The sequence below is a fragment of the Chenopodium quinoa genome, unplaced genomic scaffold (assembly GCF_001683475.1).
Source record: "Chenopodium quinoa cultivar QQ74 unplaced genomic scaffold, ASM168347v1, whole genome shotgun sequence".
Classification (NCBI taxonomy): domain Eukaryota; kingdom Viridiplantae; phylum Streptophyta; class Magnoliopsida; order Caryophyllales; family Amaranthaceae; genus Chenopodium; species Chenopodium quinoa.
In genome coordinates this window covers 16559-27921 of record NW_018742984.1, presented here as the reverse complement: position 1 = coordinate 27921, position 11363 = coordinate 16559, and the positions used below count along the sequence as shown (strand labels likewise).

Below are 11363 nucleotides of genomic sequence, written 5' to 3'. Positions count from 1 at the left end.
GCATATACTTGTTAAACAAGTTTCAAGGGGAGTAATTCTAAATGCCGGACTCCGTCACCTTCCCCACCTTAGCATGCGTGGAAAGATATTGTTTAAAGGGTCCCTCCCGCCAGTGAAACAAGGCCTAAGACTAGGTCTAACGCCGCCGTTATAGTCCATCAGTAATTCTGACCATCACGGAAACGATAAAGTTAGGGTTAGGATTTCGTGGGTCCTTGCACTGGAGGGCTAGGCCTAACACCGTTGTTAAGAGAAGCTCGTGACGGAATGATGAAGTAAGGGCTAGGGTTTTGAGATTCCTTATATTCATGGGTTCGTGTTTGTGTTCGTGGTTTTAGGTTTTCGGTTTAGACGGTGCTCTCCTCTAGTTTGTTATCTTTCCTAAGTATTTTTTAGTTGGTAATTATCAGAGTTTACTTGTCTTAGTTTGTTTTATGGTATTTTTTAGCTCCCTTTGGTTGTTTATGGGATATTAAGTTGTTTTGGCTATAGTATTTTGGATGGTTGTGTGTAGAGGGAGTTAGGATCCTTTGGCCGGAGTTAGTTTACTTTTATTTATAATGTTAAAAGTTGTTGTAAAGGCTTAAGTGTAAAAGCCATGATTTAAGTTTTAGTTCATGTTCTGTATTTTATAAACTAGTTATTTTCCTAAGCAATCGCTCGGATATTCAAAAGAAGTAATTTTTCGCGCTGCGCAGCACTAGGAAACGCCCCTAGTCAGCCTAACTCTAATGCCTACGAGGTTAGAATACCCTCGTGAATTTTACGCGAAAGCAAATACTTAAACAATATAACCAGACACCCAATATTAAACCGAAAGGCAAATATATATTTTATTGATGATCAGACAAAGATACAAGTGTTTGAGTGAATAAAATACGATCCAATCAGAATAAAGGATTGAATGAATCAACGTATGCCTTGGACAACCCCCAAGGTCCTCTATTTATAGACAAATGGGAGGACAACCCCCTCCTTGGGCGAACAGACACGAGCGTGCATGCATGCCAAGTGGCATTCATGCAACGCCTATCTTTGGCTAAACTAATGAATAGATAAAACGATCCACATAAGCCAAACCGTCCTTATCCATAGCATAGCCACGTAGTGCCTCCTCGAAGTATCACACTTGTTCGCACCAAAAGAAACCGTTCACTCACACTTGTTAACCGTCAGCCATGCCACCATAGGCATCTCACCAACCGACGCGTCCCTTAGTGACCAACATTTGACCCATCAAGGATAACTACCTTGGCGTGTGCCACACACGCATCAACGAATAGCACCAAGTAGTCTGACCACACAAACATTACTTGTGCATGCTCAACTAACATACCATTTCGCCAAGCATTGCGTCGCTCCCCAAACAACGCATCGCTTCGCCAATCGACGTGGTACTTCGCAAGCATCACGTCGCTTGGCAAGCATCGTGTCTCTTTGCTCGTTGTCAGTGCTTCGCCCAAGCATCGCAACACTTCCCAAGCGTCGTGTCGCTTCGCACCACAACCGAACCCAAACGACACTTCGCACAAGCACGCACCATACCGCAATGTCCAATGGACAACAATCAACCATATGACCTAGTAGAAGTACCATAACATGTACCATTAAGATAGTGTCGTTTCACACACAAACCGTAGCTTTAAGCCAAGTATCAAAGCACCTATGCGTGCTACGACACCATAGCCTACGCACCGCATGGCCCCAACCTAAGTCACGCATCCAATCGTACTAAGTATCAAGCCAAAATCGTGCCAAGGTCTACCATGCCCCATACCATGCTAGCACCATACCCCTTTGCCCAAGCCAAGGAGATACCTATGGCTGCACCCAACCATAGGAGGCATTCACCCGTAAAGAGCTTTATTTTGTTCTAGGCTTCAAATACTAGTGAACACTGGGATGACAGTAACACAATAATGGGACCTTTTGCCCATCAATTGGAACCAAAGATAGCCCATAGGTACTTAGTTAAATAACATATCATATATATAATGCTACAAACTTACAAACGACACAATTAACTACACCATAGAGTTAACAATACTATTTTCAAGTATTTACAAGCGCACCCGCGCATCATACCCATGCACGATTATTAAGGGTCTTACAAACCTCCCCCACTTAAAATCTTTGACAACCTCGTCAAACGTACACAACAATAAAAGCATACTAAATTAATCCAACATAAAATAGTAATACTAACCAAATGTACAACACCAAGTGATGCACACTTAACCCTGCAACAAAATACTTAAACAATATTGCTACAAGTTAGTATTTGTTTAATTATTAGGTATACATTTAATATTTCATTTTTCCCTCGAAAAAATATATACATATATATATTTTTTTAAATAAAGGTATTATTGTTTTGTTATTTAAGTGTTTTTTTTGTTTTTTTTTTTTTATATAGTATATCAATGAAAAAATTATGGCTACGAAATATTATTATGGACACAACACATGTACTTCTGTAATAATCTTGGTGATTACTTTAGTATTTGACTCTTTGACTATGATATTATAAATACATTTGATGTCGTAAAAAAGTAATAAAAAAACATAAATTAATATGATGTGCTCTAATTTTTTCAAAGCTTTTATAGAAAAATTTGTTAGAAAGGTATTTTATATGTTCACTTTTTTGCGACGAAGGACCTTTTATGTTCAAAGTTGTGAAAAAGGTCCTTATAAATCACTTTTGGTATGAGGAGGGACTTTAATAATGTTGGAATATGACCATTAACTTTACTTTTCCGACGTATATAGACAACAAAAATTACTATTGGCTAAGAGAGTACTAAGTGTCATCGCTTTTCCACGATATTTTTTAAAAAAACCTTACCTAAGGAAATTAATTTATATGTACATAGAAATCATAAGTTACTAATTCCCTTATCACATATAAACCACCACTACCAGCCTTAGCCACCTCAGTTCATTCCTTCCCCACTATCGACCCAGTCAAGGCCTCCACTGCCACCCCATCGCGCCTAGACCTTGCTCCTCGCCTATGCAGGTCGCCGCCCCTTCCCCTACCCCGTGTCATATCCTCTAAACCACCACACCCCTTCCCTCCCTCAAAATTCCTAAACCAACCTTCCCCCGATGCAAAACCCCCCAACCGCCCCTCCCTACCCCAAAACCCTAGTGACTAGGGGTTTTGAGTGTCGAGGGACGGGCGATCGAGGGCTTAATCGATGGGGGAAGGGCCTTTTAGGGATATCGGGGGGAGGAAGGGGGTTACGGGATAGGGTATGTGGTGTGGAGTTTAAGGGGGCGAGAAAAGGGGGTAACGGGAGGGGTGGTGCTAGAGTAAGGGGGTCTGGCATGGTGGGTTGAACTTGGTAGGATGGGGAGGGGACGGTAATGGTAGGGGAAAAGTGTGGTGGTTTTTTTTTATATTTCTAAATTTTGTATTTTATTTTTACTTTTTTACCAATCATGGTGCCAAAACGTGCATATAACTTGTTATAACAAGTTGGATGACCATTTGGGATCATATTGATAAAATTCGCATTGTAGTTTGGATTATTAAAAGCAAACCAAATTTAGGATCATTATTGGTAGATTAGGTAACGTACGGATTATTATAAAAAATTTTTCCGACTTAATATGAAAGTTTAATATTAGATATATGAATTTGTGATAGCTAACCAGTGTGCTTCCTCGGCAATGTTCTAATTATTGTTTAGCTATTCCCTCTGTCCCATAATACATTACACATTTCAAATATTACATACATGTCAATGCATTCGTTTGACTTTAGTTTTATATAAATAAATGTTAATAAAAATTATTTTACAAATTATATAATGAAACTTTATATTAAAACATACAGTATCTAACAACCTATTTTAGGATATTTAATATAAAATATATATTTTATGATAAAATATACAGTACAAAACATATATTTTTATGATAAAATATAGGGTTTTTCTACATTATAACGCTCTAACTTTCTGTTTTCTACAATGTGCCCCCCATTTTTTAGAAATCTACATTGTAACCCCAAAATACATTTACCGTGAAACCTAATGCATGAATAGTGAAAAAAGCCCAACTTCTCATGTATTATGGGTCGGAGGAGTATTAATAAATGAAGTTAGTTAATTTTCTTGAAAATTGACATAATGATAAGATATAAGCAAAAAATATTATATGATAAGTAAATAAGACTGATAGAATTAGTAGATTAAAAATAATGAGATGATCATACAAGTACAAGATGTGTTACATTGATGGGCTGCTTACATTTAAGAAGATTTATTCAAAGAAACAAAAGTAGATCGAAACATAAAGGATAAAACACAAACATATATATTTGGGGAACAATGTTAGGGTTTTATTAGGGTTTCCTTGTGTTATAAAAGGACCCTTTAATTGATCATTTAGATTATACCTTTTTTTGAGCAATTAGATTTAGGACTCCTTGTATTATTCTATCGTTCTTTCTCCATTATAGTGAAGAACTCTCGAATCCCCCACCCGTGGATGTAGGTTTAATTTGACCGAACCACGTAAATCCTTGTGTTGTTTGTTTATCTTCTTTATTGCTTTTCTCGTTCTTATTTTTCTTTGATTTGTTCCGCATTAATCAAACACAATTACACCCTTTATTTCCTAACAAGTGGTATCATAGACAAGGTTTTAAGTTCTTAAGGTTTAGGTGTTTATAGATTAGTTTGATTAAGTTATGCCAATGAAATTTGATATTGAGAAATTCGATAGGCAAGTGAACTTTGGCCTATGGCAATTGAAGATGAAAGACATCTTGGTTCAAAGTGGCTGTCACAAGGCTCTTGAAGGTGTATCCAAAAAGCCTTCGGGCATGATGGTGGATACGTGGGAGGAGATCGATTTGAAGGCTCTTTCAGCAGTTTAATTATGTCTCTCTAATGATGTTTTGAGAGAGGTTTCCAAGGAGACGACTTCTGCGGGTTTGTGGTTGAACTTGGAGTCACTTTATATGACAAAGATCATGAACAACCGCCTACTATTCAAATATAGACTTCATGATCTTCGTCTAGAAGAAGGTAAACCGTTTAAGTCTTATTTAGATGAATTCTTCTCTATTATTATGGATTTGAAAAACATCGATGCTGAGATCGATGATGACGATATGGCTATTACGTTGTTATGTTCTTTACCGCCTACATATAAGCAATTTCGAGATACTTTATAGTATGGTAGAGATGATTTGAGTTTGGAGGATGTTAAGGATGCCTTAACTCAAAGATATTTAATTGACAATAATTTGGTTAATCTAATAATCCTGCTAAAAAAAATGCTTTAGTTTCTCATGGTGGTAATAAGAATTTTGGTAAAGGAAAAGTTTGACACTATTGTCATTTGAAGGGTCACATCAAAGCCGAGTGTTGGAAATTTAAGAAGAAGAATGAGCAGAAGTCCAATGAGGACAAATCCTCAAATATTGCCAATACCGACGATGATGATGATTATGCACTTTAGGGTTACGAGCTTTGGGGTTGCGGTTTCTACAATCTCTTCATCACAAGTTCCCCTTTGAGATCTCTTGGTAAAACGATGAACTGTGTGGATTTTTGGTATGTAGTCTATGATAGATTGTTTTTTTTTTGTCGTTTGTAATAAAGTAGCAATCTTGGTTATGCATTAGATTTTGTTCTAATTATTCTATTTCTTATCTCAATTTTGGTACTTTTGTGATTTACTAAGTACAATTGCAATTTAGAAAATCTTGATGTAATTTTTTATTTTTCTAGAATTGCTGAAGTTTTTTTAGTTTGATTTTTTTTAGATGAAGAAGTGTTTGAAGAGAGTTAGGTCAATTTTTGATAAGCATGCTTGGCGTTGGGACATCATACACTCAATCTAGGCCATGTGATGGTTTTGTGAATGGAAATTTTGTGTTCGGAGACGCACCGGTTCACAAGTTATGGAAGATGTCCGTTTAGTGATAGCCTAATATGAGTAGGCTTATGGAGTTTTGTTTAAGGTGGAGGTTTTGTGTTTTATTATGAGCATTACTTCTTGGTTTTTGGTTCAAGGTAGAGTTACCTTGTTTTTTGGTCGATTTTATGCCAAGGTGGAGATTGTTAAATTGTGACTCGAAATCTAGTAGGGCTGAATTTGAATGCTTATATATCTCATTTGCAAATGATTTTGAGGTGATTCAAGTTGGAGGTGATAGCTTGGTTCAAGAGCTTTCCAACGATAGGTCGTATGCCCAATTCCGATAAGAAACGAGAAAGTTATGACCGTTTTACGAAAACCTGACGAAGTTGGAAATTTGCAACGAGGCTGCGAGCTATAGCTCTATGCGAGTGAGCTATAGCTCGGCCCTATGAGGACTTGCGGCAAGCATGAACTAGCTTCCGAGCTATTGCTCGTAGTTAGGTTATTCTAGGATAATTGATGGAATATTTCCTAAAATTATATCTTTTCTATGACGGCAATTTGAGTATACTTGGGGAATAATCTTAGGGTTTTATTAGGGTTTCCTTGTGTTATAAAAAGACCCTTTAGTTGATCATTTAGATTATACCTTTTTTGAGCCATTAGATTTAGGACTCCTTGTATTATTCTCTCATTCTTTCTCCATTATAGTGAAGAAGCTCTCGAATCCCCCACCCATGGATGTAGGTCTATTTTGACCAAACCACGTAAATCCTTGTGTTGTTTGTTTATCTTCTTTATTGCTTTTCTCGTTCTTAATTTTCATTGGTTTGTTCCGCATTAATCAAACACAATTACACCCTTTATTTCCTAACATAGTGGTTCACAAAAAAAACCTGAAATATATTATGGTCTAACCTAATGCATGAATAGTGAAAAAAAGCCCAACTTCTCACGTATTATGGGGGAGTATTAAAAAATGCTGAAGTTAGTTAATTTTCTTGAAAATTGACATAATGATAAGCTAAGCAAAAAAATTCTATGATACATAAATAAAACTGATAGAAGTAGTAGATTAAAAATAATGACATGATCATACAAGTACAATATGTTTTACATTGATGGGCTGCTTACATTTAAGCAGGTTTATTCAAACAAACAAAACTAGAAGCATAGATATATGAATTTGTGATAGTTAACTAGTGTGTATCCTGGGCAATGATCTAATTATTGTTTAGCTACTCCCTCTGTCCCATAATACATGACACATTAAAACATTACATACATTTCAATGCATTCGTTTGACTTTATTTTAAAATAATTAAATGTTAATAAAAATTATTTTTAAAATTATATAATGAAACTTTATATTAAAACATACAGTATCTAACAACCTATTTTAGGATAATTAATATAAAATATATATTTTATGATAAAATATACAGCATAAAATATATATTTTTATGATAAAATATAGGGTTTTTCTACATTATAACCCTCTAACTTTTCGTTTTCTACAATGTGCCCCCAATTTTTAGAAATCTACACTGTAACCCCAAAATACATTTACCATGACACCTAATGCATGAATGGTGAAAAAAAGTTCAACTTCTCATGTATTATGGCTTGGAGGAAGTATTAATCAATGAAGTTAGTTAATTTTCTTGAAATTTGACATCATGATAACTACTTGATAAGCTAAGCAAAAAAATTCTATGACACATAAATAAGACTGATAGAAGTAGTAGATTAAAAATAATGGGATGATCATACAAGTACAAGCTGTTTTACATTGATGGGCTGCTTACATTTAAGCAGATTTATTCAAACAAAAAAAAGTAGAAGCATAGATAAACCACAAACATACACGATAAAATAGAAACGATTGATAAGCATCAGCAAGTGAAGTGCAAGACTGCGTGCGAGTGGAAGCGTGAACTTGGCTTATTAAGCAACAAGAATAGGATTAAAAGGAATATCTTGGTTGATGTTGGCAACAACGGTGTCATAGAAAGCAAGTTTGGAACACTTGGGAGCTTGATTTGGGAATAACATGTAGGGGAAGGCTGGACTGTTACCTTGGTCAGAAATAAACATAAACAACTTCAAGTTAAAAAGTCCATAAGAGGCTTCGGCACCGGTTATGGTCATGAGGGGACCAAATGGTGCTGCGTCGAGCCAAGGGAGAAGCTTAACATAGAGTTGGACAGTCACTCCCTTAACTTCGCTCAGTTTGTCATGTGATAAGACCGCCGATATCTGTTCTGAGCACTTGAGTACATTTTGAATAGCACCCAGTTCGTTAACCACGGTACATTTACCACGCAAGTTAATATTTAACCTGATGGAGTTTTGGTTGACAGGATCGCAGCTGAAGCTCACAGCATCACCAGGGAAAATCGAGGGCGGTAACCCATAATACTTCAAGATCCCAGGGATCGTTGAAGCAGGGCAGTGGGCATGGGCGGAGGACAGTGTTAGAGCAAGAGTAATTGCGAGGAGAGCGAGGGAGATAGTGGCTGTTTTTGGAGACATTTTCGTTATTGGAACACTTTGCTTATTATGTTTATGTTTATGTTGGATGTTTTAATTGGTGTTGAACCATGCACTTGATGCTACTCATTTTATAGATGGGAAGATTAAGCTAATAAGCTAAGGCATCCACTCCTTGCTAACTTGCCTCTTGGATAGGTTGTAGTCCCCCACTTTCGCTAGCTAGCGTTGAAAATATAAAACAAGAGAAATTTTTGGCACCATTAAGGTCATATGTATCACGAATTAGTATGGGGTTAAATTATATGAAAAATGGTATATGAAAGCATTTAATGAAATATCCATCAATCAATAAATCATATTTGGCATCATTGAAGAATTCTGTTTCACGAATTCACAACGGTCTAAGCTAGCTAGGGTATGGATTATGGAAAATTATTAATCGATATTAACCATTCCATTAAATGATTCATGTGACTTCTCGTTACAGTACGAAGCTCGCGTAAACTAGCATAGTTCAGTTCAGCCATATTTTTCTTTTTAATTTGTTCATTCGTTACTAATCTACCCACTTTACTTTAGGGTATATTCACATTTAATGAAATGAGCTGAAGTGAAATGAAATAAATATTTTATGAGAGGGGAATTAGGAGTTGAATTGAAATGAACTGACTGGAGCTGAACTGAATTGAATTAATTAAAGCTAAAATGAACTGAATTAAATGTGAATAGTCCTTTTTTTTTGTATTCTTTGACAATTATCACCTACTCCGGCCGTCCATAATATTGTTCTTATTTTTCTACTTTGGAGTATCAAAATGTTGTTCCTGTTTCTATTTTTGGATAGTATGTAAATACTATTATACTCTCACTTTTTTAACTTTATTCATTGTAATTCCTAATTTACCCGTGAATTTTGCACATGCTTTGTACTTTTTCTACTTTCCCTCTTTAACTTTTGTCCATGATTGTACCTTTTACTTTTTATCAATGTAATTTATCCACTTTTCCTCCTATTTTTTAAATACTGTGAAGAAACACAAACAGGAACTATATTACGGGACGGAGGGAGTAAAATTGTTGTTGTTTTTACGAATTACCACCTAAAGTATTATATTTTGTCAAAAAATACTTGTGTATTATTCTGTTATTCTGAAGTGAGGGATAGCTCAAGTGCTTAGAGCTTCCTACTCGATTTTAGGAGATCCTGGTATCGATTATCATTCCCTTCATGTGGCTCTTTAAACACTAAAAAAATATAAAAAAAAATATTATATTGCTCACTTGCCTATTAGATTGATCCACTATTTTCTTACACTCCCTCACAACAACGTTCTTTATTCTCTCTCCATATTACAAATAATTTTAAAGAATTTTTGTGAATAACTACCTTAAAGTCGGTTTTTGTGAAAAACTACCTGATTAAAAAATATTGTAGGAAACTACCTTTTAAACAATTCAATAGATGTTATAAGAAACTACTTTATAATACAATTAATTTTGTAAGAATCTACCTTTCAAACAATTAATGTTGTAAGAAACTACCTTTTGCTGAATTATTGCATTAAATAAGAGAAGTTCATGTACCCCCGAGGTTATAGAAAATGCACCATATACCCCTGAAAACTTTTAAATGCACTTTGTACCCTTAAGGTTTGTATAAAATTGCACCAAATACCCTTGACCTCATAGTAAATGTTAATGTTCACTACTAAAATTCAGCCAAATTGCGACCGCCTCAAACGGTCACAGAAAATAGCAAAAACGGTCGCAAAATATAATTGCGGCCGTCAACGGTCGTAACATGGCGGTCGTTATTCTCTTGGTCGCAAAAAAAAAGTTACGACTGTTTGACGGTCGCAGATTTTTTGTGACCGTTTTTACTATTTTCAACGATTGTGAAGAAAACGGTCACAAATATTAATAATTGCGACCGATTTATGAAACGGTCTCAAATCTTGAAATTAGCGACCACCATAAACGGTCGCTAAAAGTTTTGAAAAAACGAAAAAAAAAAAAAAAAGGAAAACAGACCCAGATCCACCGAAACTAGATCCCACCTACCCAAGCCACCACCACTGCCCACCCTAAACAACCATTATCCGCCGCCCTCTACCCACCACCACCCTCGCCCACCTTCAACCATCAATACCCACCACCACCCTAAAGGAGTTGTGTCTTCGATAAGTGCAATTACTAGATATATCATGGATCACTATTATGGAGATAATAAGTCCATTCTATAGGGTCGTCAATGTTTGGTGCTAGATATGACAATTGATCTTTGGGCTAGCTTAATGGCCCAAAGCCTTATAGAGTGGATCCTACAAGGTCACACATAAGAGTATTGGGTTAAACAAGTTAGAGGCCCATTATTGGCCCTCATAAGTTCATGACATACCATGTTGATAATTGGGCTTGGATAGTTAGAAGATTCTAATGGGTTTTAGACTTGATATGGTTTTATTTCTAGATATGATCTATAAATATAAACCATGCCTAGGGTTGCATGACAGAACAATTGACATACAGTGAATTGTCACACAAGCAACCAGTTTTCCCAAATACCCTAACTCTCTCACTCTCTACTAGGCTCTCTCTCTCTCCTCCCTGTCCGTACGGCCCTCCTCCCTGGGTGGCGCGTGTGGTGGCGCGTGGGTGGTGTTGTGGTGTGTTCGTGGCTCAAATCTCCGTTGAAGGTTGATTGAAGTGTTCAGTCACAACTAACTAGCATTAGTGAAGGTTTAATCCATGCTCGTGGACTAAGTAGAGGAATCACGCTTGGGGTTCTTTATCTCCAATTGTTCTTGCTCGATCGCATGTGGAATCACGCTTCAAAGGTACGATTACACGTTCTTTATGTTTATGCATTAGATCTTGGGATTAGGTACTGTATGAATATGATTCATGTTTTTCCGCTGCGTAGTACCTATAATTCCCTACAGTGGTATCAGTTAGCCTATTGCATTTACGCATATTGACTATAA

At 36.2% G+C, this 11363-nt stretch overlaps 1 protein-coding gene across 1 annotated transcript; it reads right to left on the bottom strand.

Moving 5' to 3' along the window:
* Positions 1–7610: 7610 nt before the first annotated feature.
* On the bottom strand, positions 7611–8505 carry LOC110729445. Its single transcript, XM_021909179.1, has one exon. It carries the CDS (start codon positions 8416–8418, stop codon positions 7831–7833), a length of 588 nt encoding a protein of 195 aa, XP_021764871.1. The 5' UTR covers positions 8419–8505; the 3' UTR covers positions 7611–7830.
* Between the last annotated feature and the right edge of the window lie 2858 nt (positions 8506–11363).

Coding starts and splice junctions, on each gene's coding strand:
- LOC110729445 (XM_021909179.1), bottom strand. CDS start 8,418: ATGTCTCCAAAAACAGCCACTATCTCCCTCGCTCTCCTCGCAATTACT.